Here is a 25,000-nt window from a genome sequence, read left to right as displayed (position 1 = left end):
AACTCACCACTAAACACACTCACCACTACACACACTCACCACTACACACACTCACCACTAAACACACTCACCACTAAACACACTCACCACTAAACACTCACCACTCACTCACTCACCACTCACTAAACACACTCACCACTAAACACACTCACCACTAAACACACTCACCACTAAACACACTCACCACACACTCACCACTAAACACTCACCACTAAACACACTCACCACTAAACACACTCACCACACACTCACCACTAAACACACTCACCACTAAACACACTCACCACTACACACACTCACCACTACACACACTCACCACTACACACACTCACCACTAAACACACTCACCACTAAACACACTCACCACTAAACACTCACCACTCACTCACTCACCACTCACTAAACACACTCACCACTAAACACACTCACCACTAAACACACTCACCACTAAACACACTCACCACACACTCACCACTAAACACTCACCACTAAACACACTCACCACTAAACACACTCACCACACACTCACCACTAAACACACTCACCACTAAACACACTCACCACTAAACACACTCACCACTATACTCACCACTAAACACTCACCACTAAACACTCACCACTAAACACTCACCACTAAACACTTACCACTCACCACTATACACTCACCACTAAACACTCACCAATAACACTCACCACTCACCACTATACACTCACCACTAAACACACTCACCACTAAACACACTCACCACTCACTAAACACACTCACCACTCACTAAACACACTCACAACTCACTAAACACACTCACCACTCACTAAACACTCACCACTAAACACACTCACCACTAAACACACTCACCACTAAACACACTCACCACTAAACACACTCACCACTAAACACACTCACCACTAAACACACTCACCACTAAACACACTCACCACACACTCACCACTAAACACACTCACCACTAAACACACTCACCACTAAACACACTCACCACTAAACACTCTCACCACTAAACACTCTCACCACTCACTAAACAAACTCACCACTAAACACACTCACCACTACACACACTCACCACTAAACACACTCACCACTAAACACACTCACCACTAAACACTCACCACTCACTCACTCACCACTCACTAAACACACGCACCACTAAACACACTCACCACTAAACACACTCACCACTAAACACACTCACCACACACTCACCACTAAACACTCACCACTAAACACACTCACCACTAAACACACTCACCACACACTCACCACTAAACACACTCACCACTAAACACACTCACCACTAAACACACTCACCACTATACTCACCACTAAACACTCACCACTAAACACTCACCACTAAACACTCACCACTAAACACTTACCACTCACCACTATACACTCACCACTAAACACTCACCACTAACACTCACCACTCACCACTATACACTCACCACTAAACACACTCACCACTAAACACACTCACCACTAAACACACTCACCACTCACTAAACACACTCACCACTCACTAAACACACTCACAACTCACTAACACACTCACCACTCACTAAACACTCACCACTAAACACACTCACCACTAAACACACTCACCACTAAACACACTCACCACTAAACACACTCACCACTAAACACACTCACCACTAAACACACTCACCACTAAACACACTCACCACTAAACACACTCACCACTAAACACACTCACCACTAAACACACTCACCACTCACTCACCACTAAACACACTCACCACTAAACACACTCACCACTAAACACACTCACCACTAAACACACTCACCACACACTCACCACTAAACACACTCACCACTAAACACACTCACCACTAAACACACTCACCACTAAACACACTCACCACTAAACACACTCACCACTAAACACACTCACCACTAAACACACTCACCACTAAACACACTCACCACTAAACACACTCACCACTCACTCACCACTAAACACACTCACCACTAAACACACTCACCACTAAACACACTCACCACTCACTCACCACTAAACACACTCACCACTAAACACACTCACCACTAAACACACTCACCACTAAACACACTCACCACTCACTCACCACTAAACACACTCACCACTAAACACACTCACCACTAAACACACTCACCACTCACTCACCACTAAACACACTCACCACTAAACACACTCACCACTAAACACACTCACCACTAAACACACTCACCACTAAACACACTCACCACACACTCACCACTAAACACACTCACCACTAAACACACTCACCACTAAACACACTCACCACTAAACACTCACCACTCACTAAACACTCACCACTCACCACTAAACACACTCACCACTAAACACTCACCACTCACTAAACACACTCACCACTAAACACACTCACCACTAAACACTCACCACTCACTCACTCACCACTCACTAAACACACTCACCACTAAACACACTCACCACTAAACACACTCACCACTAAACACACTCACCACTAAACACACTCACCACTCACTCACCACTAAACACACTCACCACTAAACACACTCACCACTAAACACACTCACCACTCACTCACCACTAAACACACTCACCACTAAACACACTCACCACTAAACACACTCACCACTAAACACACTCACCACTAAACACACTCACCACACACTCACCACTAAACACACTCACCACTAAACACACTCACCACTAAACACACTCACCACTAAACACTCACCACTCACTAAACACTCACCACTCACCACTAAACACACTCACCACTAAACACTCACCACTAAACACTCACCACTCACTAAACACACTCACCACTAAACACACTCACCACTAAACACTCACCACTCACTCACTCACCACTCACTAAACACACTCACCACTAAACACACTCACACTAAACACACTCACCACTAAACACACTCACCACTAAACACTCACCACTAAACACACTCACCACTAAACACACTCACACACTAAACACACTCACCACTAAACACACTCACCACTAAACACACTCACCACTAAACACACTCACCACTAAACACACTCACCACTAAACACACTCACCACTAAACACACTCACCACTAAACACTCACCACTAAACACACTCACCACCCACTCACCACTCACTAAACACACTCACCACTAAACACACTCACCACTCACTAAACAAACTCACCACAAACTCACCACTAAACACACTCACCACTCACTCACCACTCACTCACCACTCACTCACCACTAAACACACTCACCACTAAACACACTCACCACTAAACACACTCACCACTAAACACACTCACCACTAAACACTCACCACTAAACACTCACCACTAAACACACTCACCACTAAACACACTCACCACACACTCACCACTAAACACTCACCACACACTAAACACACTCACCACCCACTCACCACTCACTAAACACACTCACCACTCACTCACCACTAAACACACTCACCACTAAACACACTCACCCACTAAACACACTCACCACTAAACATACTCACCACTAAACACTCACCACACACTAAACACACTCACCACCCACTCACCACTCACTAAACACACTCACCACTCACTCACCACTAAACACACTCACCAATACACACACTCACCACTAAACACACTCACCACTCACTGAACAAACTCACCACTAAACACACTCACCACTCACTCACTCACACCACTAAACATACTCACCACTCACTCACCACTAATCACACTCACCACTCACTGAACAAACTCACCACTAAACACACTCATCACTCACTCACTCACCACTAAACACACTCACCACTAAACACTCACCACTAAACACACTCACCACCCACTCACCACTCACTAAACACACTCACCACTAAACACACTCACCACTAAACACTCACACACTCACTCACCACTAAACACACTCACCAATACACACACTCACCACTAAACACACTTACCACTAAACACACTCACCACTAAACACACTCACCACTAAACACTCACCACTAAACACACTCACCACCCACTCACCACTCACTAAACACACTCACCACTAAACACACTCACCACTAAACACACTCACCACTAAACACACTCACTACTCACTAAACACACTCACCACTAAACACACTCACCACTAAACACACTCACCACTAAACACACTCACCACCCACTCACCACCCACTCACCACCCACTCACCACTCACTAAACACACTCACCACTAAACACACTCACCACTAAACACACTCACCACCCACTCACTACTCACTAAACACACTCACCACTCACTAAACACACTCACCACTAAACACACTCACCACTAAACACACTCACTACTCACTAAACACACTCACCACTAAACACACTCACCACTAAACACACTCACCACACACTCACCACTAAACACTCACCACACACTAAACACACTCACCACCCACTCACCACTCACTAAACACACTCACCACTCACTCACCACTAAACACACTCACCACTAAACATACTCACCACTAAACACTCACCAAACACTAAACACACTCAACCACCCACTCACCACTCACTAAACACACTCACCACTCACTCACCACTAAACACACCACCAATACACACACTCACCACTAAACACACTCACCACTCACTGAACAAACTCACCACTAAACACACTCACCACTCACCCACTCACTCACCACTAAACATACTCACCACTCACTCACCACTAATCACACTCACCACTCACTGAACAAACTCACCACTAACACACTCATCACTCACTCACCACAAAACACACTCACCACTATACTCACCACTAAACACACTCACCACTCACTCACCACTAAACACACTCACCACTAAACACACTCACCACTAACACACACACCACTAAACACACTCACCACAAAACACTCACCACAAAACACACTCACCACACACTCACCACTAAACACACCCACCAATACACACACTCACCACTAAACACACTCACCACTAAACACACTCATCCACATTAAACACACTCACCACTAAACACACTCACCACAACACACACACCCACCTCACCACTAACACACACTCACCACTAAACACTCTCACCACTCACTAAACAAACTCACCACTAAACACACACACCACTAAACACACTCACCACACACTCACCACTAAACACACTCACCACTCAACACACTCACCACTAAACACACCCACCACTATACACTCACCACAAACACACTCACCACCAAACATCACCACTCACCACACACTCAACACTAAACACACTCACCACTAAACACACTCACCACTAAACACACTCACCACACACACACACACACACACACACACTCACCACTAAACACACTCACCACTAAACACTCACCACTAAACACACTCACCACTAAACACACTCACCACTAACACACCACTCTCCAACCACTCACAAACACACTCACCACTAAACACACTCACCACTAAACACACTCACCACTAAACACTCACCACTAAACACACACTCACACACACTCACCACTCACTAAACACACTCACCACTAAACACACTCACCACTCACTAACAAACTCACCACAAACTCACCACAAACTCACCACTAAACTCACTCACCACTCACTCACCACTCACTCACCACTAAACACACTCACCACTAAACACACTCACCACTAAACACACTCACCACTAAACACACTCACACACACACTAAACACACTCACCACTAAACACACTCCCACTAAACACACTCACCACTAAACACACTCACCACTAAACACACTCACCACTAAACACACTCACCACTAAACACACTCACCACTAAACACACTCACCACTAAACACACTCACCACTAAACACACTCACCACTAAACACACTCACCACTAAACACACTCACCACTAAACACACACACCACTAACACACTCACCACTAAACACTCACCAATAAACACACTCACCACCCACTCACCACTCACTAAACACACTCACCACTAAACACACTCACCACTCACTAAACAAACTCACCACAAACTCACCACTAAACACACTCACCACTCACTCACCACTCACTCACCACTCACTCACCACTAAACACACTCACCACTAAACACACTCACCACTAAACACACTCACCACTAAACACACTCACCACTAAACACTCACCACTAAACACTCACCACTAAACACACTCACCACTAAACACACTCACCACACACTCACCACTAAACACTCACCACACACTAAACACACTCACCACCCACTCACCACTCACTAAACACACTCACCACTCACTCACCACTAAACACACTCACCACTAAACACACTCACCACTAAACATACTCACCACTAAACACTCACCACACACTAAACACACTCACCACCCACTCACCACTCACTAAACACACTCACCACTCACTCACCACTAAACACACTCACCAATACACACACTCACCACTAAACACACTCACCACTCACTGAACAAACTCACCACTAAACACACTCACCACTCACTCACTCACTCACCACTAAACATACTCACCACTCACTCACCACTAATCACACTCACCACTCACTGAACAAACTCACCACTAAACACACTCATCACTCACTCACTCACCACTAAACACACTCACCACTAAACACTCACCACTAAACACACTCACCACCCACTCACCACTCACTAAACACACTCACCACTAAACACACTCACCACTAAACACTCACCACTCACTCACCACTAAACACACTCACCAATACACACACTCACCACTAAACACACTTACCACTAAACACACTCACCACTAAACACACTCACCACTAAACACTCACCACTAAACACACTCACCACCCACTCACCACTCACTAAACACACTCACCACTAAACACACTCACCACTAAACACACTCACCACTAAACACACTCACTACTCACTAAACACACTCACCACTAAACACACTCACCACTAAACACACTCACCACTAAACACACTCACCACCCACTCACCACCCACTCACCACCCACTCACCACTCACTAAACACACTCACCACTAAACCACACTCACCACTAAACACACTCACCACCCACTCACTACTCACTAAACACACTCACCACTCACTAAACACACTCACCACTAAACACACTCACCACTAAACACACTCACTACTCACTAAACACACTCACCACTAAACACACTCACCACTAAACACACTCACCACTAAACACACTCACCACCCACTCACCACCCACTCACCACCCACTCACCACTCACTAAACACACTCACCACTAAACACACTCACCACTAAACACACTCACCACCCACTCACTACTCACTAAACACACTCACCACTCACTAAACACACTCACCACATAAACACACTCACCACTAAACACACTCACTACTCACTAAACACACTCACCACTAAACACTCACCACTCACTAAACACACTCACCACTAAACACACTCACCACTAAACACACTCACCACTAAACACACTCACCACCCACTCACCACTCACTAAACACACTCACCACTAAACACACTCACCACTAAACACACTCACCACTAAACACACTCACCACTAAACACACTCACCACTCACTAAACACACTCACCACTAAACACACTCACCACCCACTCACCACTCACTGAACACACTCACCCACTCAACCACTCACCACTCACCCACTCACCACTAACACACTCACACCACTCACCCACCCAATCAACCCACTAACCCACGCACTCATCCACACACCCACCCACCCATTCAACCACTCACTCAACCACTCACCCACCCACCCACTCAACCACTCACTCACTAACCCACCTACTCACCCACTCAACCACTTACTCACTCACTAACCCACTTACTCACCCACTCACTCACTGACCGACCCACCCACTCACCCACCCACCCACCCACTCACCCACCCACCCACCCACTCACTCACCCACCCACCCACCCACCCACTCACCCACCCACCCACTCACCCCACCCACCCACTCACCCCCCACTCACTCACCCACTCACCCACCCACTCACCCACTCATCACCCACCCACCCACCACCACTCACCCACTCACTCACCCACCCACCCACTCACTCACCCACCCACTCACCCACCCACTCACCCACCCACTCACTCACACACTCACTCACCTACTCACTCACCCACCCACTCACCCACTCACTCACTCACCCACCCACCCACTCACTCACCCACCCACTCACCCACCCACCCACCCACCCACTCACCCACCCACCCACCCACCCACTCACTCACCCACTCACCCACCCACTCACCCACTCACTCACCCACCCACTCACCCCACCCACCCACTCACCCACCCACCCCACCCACCCACTCACCCACCCACCCACCCACCCACTCACTCACCCACTCACCCACCCACTCACCCACTCACTCACCCACCCACTCACCCACCCACCCACTCACCCACCCACCCACCCACCCACCCACCCACCCACCTACCTTGAGCTCCACCTTGGTGTTGAGGTCTCTCTCCGCGACCCCGGCGGTGACCCCGGCGGTGACCCCGGCGGTGACCCCGGCGGTGACCCCGGCGGTGACCCCGTGACCCCGTGCCGTGGAGCCCACGCCGAAGAAGTCGAGAAGCACGACCCAGGTCTGCATGGCGAACGTCACGTGGACGTCGCCCAACGTCGCTCTCACGGCACGCTGGAAGCCTCCGTAGTGAGACTGGGGGTGGGGGTGTGGGGGGTGTGGGGGTGGGGGGTGGGGGGTGTGGGGGGGGGTGGGGGGTGGGGGGTGGGTAGGTGAGTGGGTGAGTGGGTGGGTGAGTGGGTGGGTGGGTGAGTGAGTGGGTGAGTGGGTGAGTGGGTGGGTGGGTGGGTGAGTGAGTGAGTGGGTGAGTGAGTGAGTGAGTGGGTGGGTGGGTGGGTGAGTGGGTGAGTGGGTGGGTGAGTGAGTGAGTGGGTGGGTGGGTGAGTGGGTGAGTGGGTGGGTGAGTGAGTGAGTGGGTGAGTGGGTGGGTGAGTGAGTGGGTGGGTGGGTGAGTGAGTGGGTGGGTGGGTGAGTGAGTTGGTGGGTGGGTGGGTGGGTGAGTGAGTGGGTGAGTGGGTGAGTGGGTGGTGGGTGAGTGGGTGACTGAGTGAGTGAGTGACTGAGTGGGTGAGTGAGTGAGTGACTGAGTGAGTGACTGAGTGGGTGAGTGAGTGACTGAGTGAGTGACTGAGTGAGTGAGTGACTGAGTGAGTGACTGAGTGAGTGAGTGAGTGACTGAGTGAGTGAGTGGGTGGGTGAGTGAGTGACTGAGCGAGTGAGTGAGTGACTGAGTGACTGACTGAGTGAGTGGGTGACTGAGTGGGTGAGTGACTGACTGAGTGACTGAGTGAGTGAGTGAGTGACTGAGTGACTGAGTGAGTGAGTGAGTGACTGAGTGAGTGAGTGACTGAGTGAGTGAGTGAGTGACTGAGTGAGTGACTGAGTGAGTGACTGAGTGAGTGTGTGAGTGACTGAGTGAGTGAGTGAGTGACTGAGTGAGTGAGTGAGTGACTGAGTGAGTGAGTGGGTGAGTGAGTGACTGAGTGGGTGAGTGATTGAGTGACTGACTGAGTGGGTGAGTGAGTGACTGAGTGGGTGAGTGAGTGACTGAGTGAGTGAGTGAGTGACTGAGTGAGTGGGTGAGTGAGTGACTGAGTGAGTGACTGAGTGAGTGAGTGAGTGACTGAGTGAGTGACTGAGTGACTGAGTGAATGAGTGACTGAGTGAGTGGGTGACTGAGTGAGTGAGTGACTGAGTGAGTGAGCCAGCACCTCACCTTGAACTCCGGGTGCTGCTCGCTCACCAGCGTGACGTACACGCTCACCTCCTGCTTGTCCTCACCACCACCCTCACCACCACCCTCACCAGCACCCTCACCACCCCCCTCACCACCACCCTCACCACCACCCTCACCACCACCCTCACCACCACCCCGCCGCTCCTGCCGGTGCCGCCGGTGCCGCCGGTGCCGCCGTGGCCGCCCGTACGTCTCGAAGACGTAGCGGGCGGCGGGCGTCTTGGACAGCGCCGCCGGCAGTGACGTCGACAGCCCAGCCGGAGGAGCCGGAGGAGCCGGAGCTGGAGCCGGAGCTGGAGCCGGAGGAGCCGGAGCCGGAAGAGCCGGAGCCGGAGCCGGAGGAGCCAGCGGAGCCGGAGGAGGCGGTGGAGGCGGAGGAGGCGGTGGAGGCGGTGGAGGCGGTGGAGGCGGAGGAGGCGGTGGAGGCGGAGGGTCCCGTGGGCCGCTGGCGCCGTGGCCGCACATGCCCGGCCACGAGCGTGAGAGGTACTCGTCGGAGAGGGGGGGCCGGTGGCCTCCGGCACCCCCTCTCCTCCTCCTCCTCCTCCTCGCCCTCCTCCCATCGTCGTCGTCGTCATCGTCAAGGCGACGGTCGTCGCCGTGGTGACGGTCGTCGCCGTGGTGACGGTCGTCGCCGTGGCGACGGTGGTGGCGGCCGCCATCGGGCCTAGCGGAGGAGGCGGCGTGTCTAGCGGACGACCTGGGGCAACGGAGGGCGCCTCCACCACCGCCTCCACCGCCTCCACCGCCTCTACCTCCACCGCCTCCACCGCCTCCACCGCCTCCACCTCCACCGCCTCCACCGCCTCCACCGCCTCCACCTCCACCGCCTCCACCCTGTCGTAGTCGCCCCCTCTCCTGTTCTTCCACCACCTCCTCATCCTCCACCTCCACCTCCTCATCCTCCACCTCCTCATCCTCCTCCTCCTCTGACGAAGACGACGACGACAACGAAGAAGAATCCCATGAGGAGACTCTTCTCTCCCACAGCGTCGCCCGGCAAACTTGCCCCTCCTCCCCCTCCTCCTCCCCCTCCTTGCCGCGCGGCGGCGGCGGTGACGGTGGCCGGGAGGTGCCGGCGGCGAGCAGGAGAGGGTGGCGGGACTGGGCTCCCGAGAGCTCGTCGGTGAGGCGGGCCGAGGCGAGGCGCAGGGTGACGTCCAGGAGGCCGTGGGGCGAGCTCCTGGCGACGCTGGCAGCGAGGAGGCCCAGACGGAGCGTGGCCACCTCCTCCTCGCCCTGGCTCAGGTCTCCACGGAGAGACACTGCGGGGGAGGGCGGCGGGGGGGGCAGCCGCTCACCCGCCTCGCGCTCGCTCGCTCACTCACTCGTCCACTCACTCACTCGCTCGCCCGTCCACTCACTCGCTCGCCCGTCCGCTCACTCGATCACCCGCTCGCTCACTCGCCCACTCACTCAATCGCTCACTCACTCGCTCTCCCGTCCACTCACTCGCTCGCTCGTCCGCTCACTCGATCACCCGCTCGCTCACTCGCCCACTCACTCAATCGCTCACTCCCTTGCTCGCCCGTCCACTCACTCACTCGTCCACTCACTCACTCGTCCACTCACTCACTCGCTCACTCACTCACTCACTCACTCGTCCACTCACTCACTCGCCCGTCCACTCACTCGCTCACTCACTCGCTCGCCCGTCCACTCACTCAATCACCCGCTCGCTCGCTCGTCCACTCACTCAATCGCTCACTCCCTCGCTCGCCCGTCCACTCACTCGCTCGCCCGTCCACTCACTCGCTCGCCCGTCCACTCACTCGCTCGCCCGTCCACTCACTCACTCGTCCACTCACTCACTCGTCCACTCACTCACTCGTCCACTCACTCACTCACTCGTCCGCCCGCTCGCTCGTTCGCTCGCTCGTCCACTCACTCAATCGCCCGCTCGCTCGTCCGCTGACCCACTCGCTCGTCCACTCGCTCGCTCGACCACTCACTCAACCGCCCGCTCGCTCGTCCGCTCGCTCGTCCACTCACCCACTCGCTCGTCTGCTCGCCCGCTCGACCACTCACTCAATCACCCACTCACTCGCTCACCTGCCCACTCGCTCACCCGCCCACTCGCTCACCCGCCCACTCGCTCACCCGCCCACTCGCTCACTCGCTCACCCGCCCACCTGCTCACCCGCCCACTCGCTCACCCGCCCACCTGCTCACCCACTCACTCGCTCACCCGCCCACCTGCTCACTCGCTCACCCGCCCACCTGCTCACCCGCCCACTCGCTCACCCGCCCACCTGCTCACCCGCCCACTCGCTCACCCGCCCACTGCTCACCCACTCACTCGCTCACCCGCCCACCTGCTCACTCGCTCACCAACTCAGGAAGAGAGAGGCGGCGGGGAGGAGGGGGGAGTGGGGGTAGGGGGGGGGGGGAGTGGTGGTGGTAGGGTGGTGGTGGTGGTTGTGGTGGTGGTGGTGGTAGGGTGGTGGTGGTAGTGGTGGTGGTTGTGGTAGTGGTGGTAGTGGTGGTAGAGTGGTTGTGGTGGTGGTTGTGGTAGTGGTAGGGTGATGGTGGTGGTGGTAGGGTGGTGGAGGTGGTTGTGGTGATGGTGGTGGTGATGGTGGTAGGGTGATGGTGGTAGTGGTGGTGGTGGTGGAGGTGGTTGTGGTGGTAGGGTGATGGTGGTGGTGGTAGTGGTGGTGGTGGTTGTGGTAGTGGTGGTAGAGTGGTTGTGGTGGTGGTTGTGGTGGTGGTTGTGGTAGTGGTAGGGTGATGGTGGTGGTGATGGTGGTGGTTGTGGTAGTGGTGGTGGTGATGGTGGGGTGGTACCGGTGAGGCTGGGTAGAGAGATAGTTGCGTGAACGTCGCCAAAATTCCCAACCAGCGCACCGTCACCGCCATCACCGCCATCACCGTCACCGCCGGCACCTGCCCACACCACCACGGCACAGGGCCACCCCATTGTCCACCAACGCGTCCACCCAAGTGTCCACCCCATTGACCATACGATCGTCCACCCAAGTGTCTAGCAAAAGTGTTCATGCAGCAGTGGATAGGGCCTGGAATCTAATGGTGGTGATGATGGTGGTGGTGATGGTGGTGATGATGGTGGTGGTGATGGTGGTAGTAGTGGTGATGGTGATGGTGGTGGAGGTGGTGGTGGTGGAGGTGGTGGTGGTAGTAGTGGTGATGGTGGTGATGGTGGAGGTGGTGGTGGTAGTAGTGGTGATGATGGTGGTGGTGGTGGTGGTGATGGTGGTGGTGATGATGATGGTGGTGGTGATGGTGGTGGTGGTGGTGACGGTGATGGTGGTGGTGATGGTGGTAGTAGTGGTGATGGTGGTAGTGGTGGTGGTGATGGTGGTAGTGGTGGTGATGGTGGAGGTGGTGGTAGTGGTGGTGGTGATGGTGATGGTGGAGGTGGTGGAGGTGATGGTGGAGTTGTAGAACCTTGCTTGGTGCACTGGTGCTGCTGCTGGAGGTTGTCCACCACCAGCAGCTCGTCCCCACGAGTGTTGGGAGCGATGTTGTCCATCGTCTCTAGGATCTGCTCAAAGACGTCCTTCACCAGGTCCACCTGAGGACATCACGGCAACAACAACAACAACAACCACAACAACAATCATCACCACCACCACAACAACAACCACAACCACCACAACAACCACAACAACCACAACAACAACAACAATCATCACCACCACAACAACAACAACCATCACCACCACAACAACAATCATCACCACCACAACAACAAACACAACAACCATCACAACAATCACCACTACCACCACCACCACACTGCTGTTCTACCGCTGCTGATGATGACGATGCTGATGATGATGATGCTGCTGCTAATGCTACTACTGCTGCTGCTGCTACTGATGATGACGATGCTGATGATGATGATGCTGCTGATGCTACTACTGCTGCTGCTGATGATGATGCTGCTACTGATGATGACGATGCTGATGATGATGCTGCTGCTACTGATGATGATACTGCTACTGCTGCTACTGATGATGATGCTGATACTGCTGCTACTGATGATGATGCTGCTGATACTGCTACTGCTGATGATGCTGCTGATACTGCTACTGCTGCTACTGATGATGACGATGATGCTGCTGCTGCTGATGGTACAAACCTTTACACCAGTGGTGAACGCACACTCGATGTTCCAGCCGTGACGACGTTGGCTGCGAGATGACGAGGTGGTCGACGAGGTGGCGGTGGTGGCGGTGGTGGCGGTGGTGGCGGTGGTGGTGGTGGTGGTGGCGTCTCTGCGGGCGGTGATGTCCAGCGATGTGGCGTACAGCACGGGGATTCCTGGTGGGGTAGAGGAGTGAAGTCACTCACCCACCCACCCACTCACTCACCCACTCACTCACTCACCCCACTCACCCACCCACTCACTCACCCACCCACCCACTCACTAAGTCACCCACTCACTCACTCACTCACCCACCCACCCACTCACCCACTCACCACTCACCCACTCACCCACACACTCACTCACCACTCACCCACCCACTCACCCACTCACTCACCCACTCACCCACCCCACTCACCCACTCACTCACTCACTCACCCACCCACTCACTCCCCCACCCACTCACCCACTCACTCACTCACCCACCCCACTCACTCACCCACCCACTCACCCACTCACTCACCCACCCACTCACCCACTCACCCACCCCACTCACCCACTCCTCACCTACCCACTCACCCACCCACCCTCACCCACCTCACTCACTCACTCACCCACCCCACTCACCCACTCACTCACCCACCCCACTCACCCACTCACTCCACTCACCCACCCACTCACCCACTCACCCACTCACCCACCCACTCACTCACCCACCCACTCACCCACCCACTCACCCACCCACTCACCCACCCCCCACTCACCCACCCACTCACCCACCCACTCACCCACCCACTCACCCACTCACCCACCCACTCACCCACTCACCACCCACTCACCCACCCACTCACCCACTCACCCACCCACTCACTCACCCACTCACCCACCCACTCACCCACCCACTCACCCACTCACCCACCACTCACCCACTCACCCACCCACTCACCCACTCACCCACCCACTCACCCACCCACTCACCCACTCACCCACCCACTCACCCACCCACTCACCCACCCACTCACCCACTCACCCACCCACTCACCCACCCACTCACCCACCCACTCACCCACCCACTCACCCACTCACCCACCCACTCACCCACTCACCCACCCACTCACCCACCCACTCACCCACTCACCCACCCACCCACTTCACCCACTCACCCACCCACTCACCCACCCACTCACCCACTCACCCACCCACTCACCCACTCACCCACCCACTCACCCACTCACTCACCCACTCACTCACCCACTCACCCACCCACTCACTCACTCACCCACCCACTCACTCACTCACCCACTCACTCACCCACTCACTCACCCACTCACTCACCCACCCCACTCACCCACCCACTCACCCACTCACCCACCCACCCACTCACCCACTCACCCACCCACTCACCCACCCACTCACCCACTCACCCACCCACTCACCCACTCACCCACCCACTCACCCACTCACTCACCCACTCACTCACCCACTCACCCACCCACTCACTCACTCACCCACCCACTCACTCACTCACCCACTCACTCACCCACTCACTCACCCACATCCTTTTCCACCACCCACGTCAGATCCTCCTCCTCCTCCGCTCCACCGCCGCCGCCGCCGCCGCCACGCCCCGTCGTTCCGTCTCCACCTCCTCTCGCAGGAACGTTCACGGCAAACGCCCGGACGTCCCTAACGCGGAGCTCCACCTTCGATCCCTCTGGCCCTGGCCTCCCGCTCCTCCTCCACCTCGTCCTCCACCTCCTCGTCCTCCACCATGTCCCAAATCCCTCCTCCTCCTCGTCGTCCTCCTCGTCCACCTCCTCCTCCTCCTCCTCGTCGTCCACCTCCCGCGGGGCCCTCCACCACCGCCATGCCGCGCCCAGGCCGTGGTTTCGCACCAGGTGGTGGCCCAGGTGGTGGTGGCCCAGGTGGTGGCCCAGGTGGTGGCCCACCAGGTGACCCACCTGGTGGTGGCCCAGGTGGTGGCCCACCGGGTGGCCCACCTGGTGGTGGCCCAGGTGGTGGCCCACCGGGTGGCCCACCGGGTGGCCCAGGTGGCCCACCCGGTGGCCCAGGTGGTGACCCAGGTGGTGACCCACCGGGTGGCCCACCTGGTGCTGGCCCACCTGGTGGCCCACCTGGTGGCCCAGGTGGTGGCCCATCTGGTGGTGGCCCACCTGGCGGTGGCCCACCTGGTGGCCCAGATGGTGGCCCAGGTGGCCCACCGGGTGGCCCAGGCGGTGGCCCAGGTGGTGGTGGCCCACCAGGGACACGTGGCCCAGGTGGGCCACCAGGAGAGGGGCCGCACGGTCGCCCGGCCGACGCGGCAGGACGACAACGGGCGACTCCCACCTCCACGTCCACCAGCACCACCTCCTCCACCTCCTCATCGTCGTCCACCTCCTCCACCTCCTCCTCCTCCTCGTCCACCACCTCCTCCACCACCTCGTCCTCCACCTCCTCCACCACCTCGTCGTCCTCCACCTCCTCATCGTCATCCACCTTATCCTCCTCGTCGTCCACCACCTCCTTCTCGTCGGCGTCGCCCGCCAGGCTGATGTCCACCCAAGGGGAAGATCGACAAGCAACCAGCTGTTACATCATCCTGCTGTTACTTCCTGTTACATCATCCTGTTACATCATCCTGTTACATCATCCTGTTACATCATCCTGTTACTTCATGATGTTACATCCTGCTGTTACATCATCCTGTTACATCATCCTGTTACATCCTGTTACATCATCCTGTTACATCATCCTGTTACATCATCCTGTTACATCATCCTGTTACATCATCCTGTTACTTCCTGTTACATCATGCTGTTACATCATCCTGTTACATCATCCTATTACATCATCCTGTTACTTCCTGTTACATCATCCTGTTACATCATCCTGTTACACCATCCTGTTACATCCTGCTGTTACATCATCCTGTTACATCATCCTGTTACATCATCCTGTTACATCATCCTGTTACATCATCCTATTACATCCTGCTGTTACTTCATCCTGTTACATCATGCTGTTACATCATCCTGTTACATCATGCTGTTACATCATCCTGTTACATCATGCTGTTACACCATCCTGTTACATCATGCTGTTACATCATCCTGTTACAACCTGCTGTTACATCCTGTTACATCATCCTGTTACTTCCTGCTGTTACATCATCCTGTTACAACCTGATGTTACATCCTGTTACATCATCCTGTTACTTCCTGCTGTTACATCATCCTGTTACAACCTGTTACAACCTGCTGTTACATCCTGCTGTTACTTCCTGTTACATCATCCTGTTACTTCCTGTTACATCATCCTGTTACATCCTGCTACTACATCCTGTTACATCCTGCTGTTACAACCTGCTGTTACTTCCTGTTACATCATCCTGCTACTTCCTGTTACATCATCCTGTTACTTCCTGTTACATCCTGTTACATCATGATGTTACATCCTGCTGTTACTTCCTGTTACATCCTGCTGTTACATCCTGCTGTTACATCATGCTGTTACATCCTGCTGTTACATCCTGCTGTTACATCCTGCTGTTACATCCTGCTGTTACATCCTGCTGTTACATCCTGCCGCTACATCCTGCTGCTACATCCTGTTACATCCTGCTACAACCTGCTGTTACATCCTGCTGTTACATCCTGCTGTTACATCCTGCTACTACATCCTGCTGTTACATCCTGCTGTTACATCCTGCTGTTACATCCTGCTGTTACATCCTGCTGTTACACCCTGCTGTTACATCCTGCTGTTACACCCTGCTGTTACATCCTGCTGTTACAACCTGCTGTTACATCCTGTTACATCCTGCTGCTACATCCTGCTGTTACATCCTGCTACATCCTGTTACATCCTGCTGTTACATCCTGCTGCTACATCCTGCTGTTACAACCTGCTGTTACAACCTGCTGTTACATCCTGCTGTTACACCCTGCTGTTACATCCTGCTGTTACATCCTGCTGTTACAACCTGCTGCTACATCCTGCTGTTACATCATCCTGTTACATCCTGCTGTTACAACCTGCTGTTACAACCTGCTGTTACAACCTGCTGTTACATCCTGCTACAACCTGCTGTTACAACCTGCTGTTACAACCTGCTGTTACATCCTGCTACAACCTGCTGTTACATCCTGCTGCTACATCCTGCTGTTACATCCTGCTGTTACATCCTGCTACATCCTGCTGTTACATCCTGCTGTTACATCCTGCTACATCCTGCTGTTACATCCTGCTGCAGATGCTCGTTCTCACCGTGGGCTCTGTCTGGCCCTGTGGGGTGGACGTCAGGGTGGACGCCAGGTTGGATGTCAGGGTGGACGCCAGGGTGGACTCGTGGGTGGACGCGTGGGTGGACGTCAGGGTGGACGCGTGGGTGGACGCGTGGGTGGACTCCCGAAGCGGAGGTGCTGTCCGCAGGGCGTCCCGCAGGGCGTCCGCCATCTCGCCTAGCGAGCGGCCCAGAAGCCTGAGGCAGGCCCCGGGGTGGCGGTAGAGGAGGGAGCCCGCACGGACGCGGCAGCGGGACACCCGCAGGGCACCGAGCCCATCGCGAGAGACTCCTCCTCTCTGGGGGGCGGGGAGAGAGGGGGGTACACACCGTGAACACAGACACCACCAACACCACCACCACCAACCAGGCCACCGTGAACACAGACACCATCCAACACCACCACCACCAACACCACCAACAGGGCCACCGTGAACACCGCCACCACCAACCAGGCCACCGTGAATACTAGCACCACCAACACCACCACCACCACCAACACGGCCACCGTGAACACCAGCACCACCAACACGGCCATGGTGAACACCAACACCACCACCACCATCACCACCAACCAGGCCACCGTGAACACCGCCACCACCAACACGGCCACCGTGAACACCAACACCACCACCACCACCAACCAGGCCACCGTGAAGACCACCACCACCACCACCACCAACCAGGCCACCGTGAACACCACCACCACCAACACCACCACCACCAACACGGCCACCGTGAACACCAACACCACCACCACCACCAACCAGGCCACCGTGAAGACCACCACCACCACCACCAACCAGGCCACCGTGAACACCAACACCACCAACCAGGCCACCGTGAACACCATCAACACCACCACCAACACCAACACGGCCACCGTGAACACCAACACCACCACCACCACCAACCAGGCCACCGTGAAGACCACCACCACCACCACCAACCAGGCCACCGTGAACACCACCACCAACACCACCACCACCACCACCAGCGCCTCCTCACCTGCACAGTGAACGCCAACGCGGCGCTCCGTCTCCTCCTCGGCCGAGCCTCCAGGTTGCCCACGGCGACCACGGCGACCCCGTCGGCACCGCCGCGCGACCTCCCGACCCCCGTCACGCCGGCCGTCAGGTCCCCGAGCCCCAGGCCCCCCAGGGAGCCGGACAGCTCCACGGCAACGCCGCCGCCCGTCGCCACGGAGACGGCGGCGTCGGCGACGGTCGCCACGGCGACCCGGAGCATTCGGGTACCCGGGGGGCGGGGTTGGGGGCGGGGTTTGGGGCGGATTTGGGGGCGGGGTTGGGGGCGGAGTTGGGGGCGGGGTTGGGGGCAGGGGGCGGAGTTGGGGGCGGAGTCAGGGTTGGGGGCGGAGTTGGGGGCGGAGCAGAGCAGGAGGAGGCGGAGTCGATGGATGGAGGCGTGGATGAGAGTTCGGGGGGTCCCTCTGTTTGGGGGGCGGGGGGGGGTGAGATCATCATTAATGACTCACTCACTCACCACTCACCACTCACTCACTCACCACTCACTCACCACTCACCCACTCACTCACCACTCACTCACCACTCACTCACCCACTCACTCACTCACCACTCACTCACTCACCACTCACTCACCACTCACTCACCACTCACCCACTCACTCACCACACACTCACCACTCACTCACTCACTCACCACTCACTCACCACTCACTCACCACTCACTCACCACTCACCCACTCACTCACCACACACTCACCACTCACTCACTCACTCACCACTCACTCACCCACTCACTCACCCACTCACCACTCACCAACTCACTCACCCACTCACTCACTCACCCACTCACTCACCCACTCACTCACCCACTCACTCACCCACTCACCCACTCACTCACTCACTCACCCACTGACCACTCACCAACTCACTCACCCACTCACCCACTCACCAACTCACTCACCCACTCACTCACCACTCACTCACTCACCACTCACTCACTCACCACCCACCCACTCACTCACTCACTCACCACTCACTCACTCACCACTCACCCACTCACTCACCCACTCACCCACTCACCACTCACTCACTCACCACTCACTCACCACTCACTCACCACACACTCACCACTCACTCACCACTCACCACTCACTCACCACTCACCCACTCACCCACTCACCACTCACTCACTCACTCGCCAACTCACTCACCACTCACCAACTCACTCACTCACCACCACCACCACTCACCACTCACTCACCACTCACTCACCACTCACTCACCACTCACCCACTCACTCACCACACCTCACTCACTCACTCACTCACTCACTCACTCACCCACTCACTCACCCACTCACCACTCACCAACTCCACTCACTCACTCACTCACCCACTCACACTCACCCACTCACTCACCCTCACTCACCCACTCACCCACTCAATCCACTCACTCACTCACTCACCCACTCCACCACTCACCAACTCACTCACCCACTCACCCCCCACCAACTCACTCCACCCACTCCTCCACCACTCACTCACCACTCCACTCACTCACCACCCACCGACTCACTCACCACTCACTCACTCACCACTCACTCACTCACCACTCACCCACTCACTCACCCACTCACCACTCACTCACTCACCAACTTACTCACCACTCACTCACCACTCACTCACCACACACTCACCCACTCACTCACCACTCACCACTCACTCACCCACTCACCCACTCACCCACTCACCAACTCACTCACTCACTCGCCAACTCACGCACCACTCACCAACTCACTCACTCACCACACACTCACCACTCACTCACCACTCACTCACCACTCACTCACCACTCACTCACCACTCACCCACTCACTCACCACACTCACACACTCACTCACTCACTCACCACTCACTCACCCACTCACTCACCCACTCACCACTCACCAACTCACTCACCCACTCACTCACTCACCCACTCACTCACCCACTCACTCACCCACTCACCCACTCACCCACTCGCTCACTCACCCACTCACTCACCCACTCACTCACCCACTCACCCACTCACCCACTCACTCACTCACTCACCCACTCACCACTCACCAACTCACTCACCCACTCACCCACTCACCAACTCACTCACCCACTCACTCACCACTCACTCACTCACCACTCACTCACTCACCACCCACCCACTCACTCACCCACTCACTCACCACTCACTCACTCACCACTCACTCACTCACCACTCACCCACTCACTCACCCACTCACGCCACTCACCACTCACTCACTCACCAACTCACTCACCACTCACTCACCACTCACTCACCACACACTCACCACTCACTCACCACTCACCACTCACTCACCCTCACCCACTCACCCACTCACCACTTCACCAACTCACTCACTCACTCGCCAACTCACTCACCACTCACCAACTCACTCACTCACCACACACTCACCACTCACCACTCACTCACCACTCACTCACCACTCACCCACTCACTCACCACTCACCCACTCACTCACCCACTCACTCACCCACTCACCAACTCACTCACCACTCACTCACCACTCACTCACCCACTCACTCACCACTCACTCACCACTCACTCACCCACTCACTCACTCACTCACCACTCACCCACTCACTTACTCACTCACCACTCACTCACTCACCACTCACTCACCTACTCACTCACCACTCACTCACCACTCACTCACCACTCACCAACTCACTCACCAACTCACTCACCACTCACTCACCACTCACTCACCACTCACTCACCACTCACTTACTCACTCACCCACTCACTCACTCACTCACCCACTCACTTACTCACTCACCACTCACTCACTCACCACTCACTCACCTACTCACTCACCACTCACTCACCACTCACTCACCACTCACCAACTCACTCACCAACTCACTCACCACTCACTCACTCACCAACTCACCACTCACTCACCACCACTCACTCACCACTCACTCACTCACCACTCACCCACTCACCCACTCACTCACCACTCACTCACCCACTCACTCACTCACCCACTCACCCACTCACCCACTCACTCACCACTCACTCACTCACCAACTCACTCACCACTCACTCACCCACTCACTCACTCACCACTCACCAACTCACTCACTCACCAACTCACTCACCACTCACTCACCACTCACTCACCCACTCACTCACTCACCACTCACCAACTCACTCACCACTCACTCACTCACTCACCAACTCACTCACCACTCACTCACCCACCCACTCACTCACCACTCACTCACCCACTCACTCACTCACTCACCACTCACCCACTCACTTACTCACTCACCACTCACTCACTCACCACTCACTCACCTACTCACTCACCACTCACTCACCACTCACTCACCACTCACCAACTCACTCACCAACTCACTCACCACTCACTCACCACTCACTCACCACTCACTCACCACTCACTTACTCACTCACCCACTCACTCACTCACTCACCCACTCACTTACTCACTCACCACTCACTCACTCACCACTGACTCACCTACTCACTCACCACTCACTCACCACTCACTCACCACTCACCAACTCACTCACCAACTCACTCACCACTCACTCACCACTCACTCACCACTCACTCACTCACCAACTCACCACTCACTCACCACTCACTCACCACTCACTCACCCACTCACTCACCACTCACCCACTCACTCACTCACTCACCACTCACTCACCCACTCACCCACTCACTCACCACTCACTCACTCACCAACTCACTCACCACTCACTCACCCACTCACTCACTCACCACTCACCAACTCACTCACTCACCAACTCACTCACCACTCACTCACCACTCACTCACCCACTCACTCACCACTCACCAACTCACTCACCACTCACTTACTCACTCACCAACTCACTCACCACTCACTCACCCACCCACTCACTCACCACTCACTCAATCACCACTCACTCACCACTCACGCACTCACCACTCACCCATTCACTCACCAACTCACTCACTCATACACTCACTCACCACTCACTCACCAACTCACTCACTCACTCATACACTCACTCACCACTCACTCACTCAACAACTCACTCACCACTCACTCACTCACTCACCCACTCACTCACTCACCACTCACCCACTCACCAACTCACTCACTCACTCATAGACTCACTCACCACTCACTCACTCAACAACTCACTCACCACTCACTCATTCACCCACTCACTCACCCACCCACTCACTCACTCACTCACCAACTCACCCACTCACCAACTCACTCACCCACCCACTCACTCACCCACCAACTCACTCACCACTCACTCACTCACTCACCCACTCGCTCACCCACCCACTCACTCACCACTCACTCAATCACCACTCACTCACCACTCACTCACCACTCACCCATTCACTCACCAACTCACTCACTCACTCATACACTCACTCACCAACTCACTCACTCACTCATACACTCACTCACCACTCACTCACCACTCACTCACTCAACAACTCACTCACCACTCACCCACCCACCCACCCACTCCCACCCACCCACCCACTCACTCACCCACCCACTCACCCAACCACCCACTCACTCACCCACCCACCCACCCACTCACCCACACACTCAATCACTCACCCACTCACTCACTCACCCACTCACTCACCCACCCACCCACCCACTCACTCACCCACTCACTCACCCACTCACTCACCCACTCACTCACCCACTCTCTCACCCACCCACTCACCCACTCACTCACCCACCCACCCACTCACCCACTCACCCACTCACCCACTCACTCACCCACCCACTCACTCACTCACTCACCCACCCACCCACTCACTCACTCACCCACCCACCCACTCACCCACTCACACACTCACTCACCCACTCACCCACTCACTCACCCACCCACTCACTCACCCACTTGCTCACCCACCCACTCACTCACCACTCACTCAATCACCACTCACTCACCACTCACTCACCACTCACCCATTCACTCACCAACTCACTCACTCATACACTCACTCACCACTCACTCACCAACTCACTCACTCACTCACTCATACACTCACTCACCACTCACTCACCACTCACTCACTCAACAACTCACTCACCACTCACTCACACATCCACTCACCCAACCACCCACTTACTCACCCACCCACCCACCCACTCACCCACACACTCAATCACTCACCCACTCACTCACTCACCCACTCACCCACCCACTCACCCACCCACCCACTCACTCACCCACCCACTCACTCACTCACACACTCACCCACTCACTCACCCACTCACTCACTCACCCACCCACCCACTCACTCACCCACTCACCCACTCACTCACCCACCCACTCACCCACTCACTCACCCACTCACCCACTCACTCACCCACTCTCTCACCCACCCACCCACTCACCCACCCTTCCACCCACTCACCCACTACCACTCACTCACTTCACCCACCCACTCACCCACTCACCCAACCACCCACTCACTCAACCACCCACCCACCCACTCACTCACCCACTCACTCACTCACTCACCCACTCACCCACCCACTCACTCACCCACTCACTCACCCACTCACTCACCCACTCACTCACCCACTCTCTCACCCACCCACTCACCCACTCACTCACCCACCCACCCACTCACCCACTCACCCACTCACCCACTCACTCACCCACCCACTCACTCACTCACTCACCCACC

At 55.3% G+C, this 25,000-nt stretch overlaps 2 protein-coding genes across 3 annotated transcripts in view; both read right to left on the bottom strand.

The window, feature by feature from the left end:
* The window catches only part of LOC142907838 (uncharacterized), a 62,717-nt gene extending 46,366 nt beyond the window's left edge, over positions 1–16,351 (bottom strand). For both annotated transcript variants that reach the window (XM_076057665.1, XM_076057664.1), the window contains exons 1-6: positions 15,517–16,351; positions 13,959–14,140; positions 13,262–13,388; positions 12,641–12,739; positions 9,833–11,118; positions 8,524–8,751 (exon numbers count right to left, since the gene is read on the bottom strand). In XM_076057665.1, coding sequence (XP_075913780.1) covers positions 8,524–8,751; positions 9,833–11,118; positions 12,641–12,739; positions 13,262–13,388; positions 13,959–14,140; positions 15,517–16,351 — 2,757 coding nt within the window. The remainder of the gene's footprint in view (positions 1–8,523; positions 8,752–9,832; positions 11,119–12,640; positions 12,740–13,261; positions 13,389–13,958; positions 14,141–15,516) is intronic.
* A 74-nt stretch (positions 16,352–16,425) lies between these two features.
* LOC142907841 (uncharacterized) lies at positions 16,426–19,690 on the bottom strand. Its single transcript, XM_076057673.1, has 3 exons — positions 19,258–19,690; positions 18,234–18,548; positions 16,426–16,515 (listed from the first exon to the last, which is right to left on the bottom strand). Exons 1-3 carry the CDS (start codon positions 19,495–19,497, stop codon positions 16,465–16,467), a joined length of 606 nt encoding a protein of 201 aa, XP_075913788.1. The 5' UTR covers positions 19,498–19,690; the 3' UTR covers positions 16,426–16,464.
* Positions 19,691–25,000: the final 5,310 nt, after the last annotated feature.

The sequence above is a fragment of the Petromyzon marinus genome, chromosome 83, assembly GCF_048934315.1.
Source record: "Petromyzon marinus isolate PM22_M1 ecotype Great Lakes invasive population chromosome 83, UKy_Petmar_22M1.pri1.0, whole genome shotgun sequence".
In the NCBI taxonomy this organism is placed as follows: Eukaryota; Metazoa; Chordata; class Hyperoartia; order Petromyzontiformes; family Petromyzontidae; genus Petromyzon; species Petromyzon marinus.
Note: the sequence above shows the minus strand (reverse complement) of the source record. Positions and strands in the feature narration are given on the sequence as shown.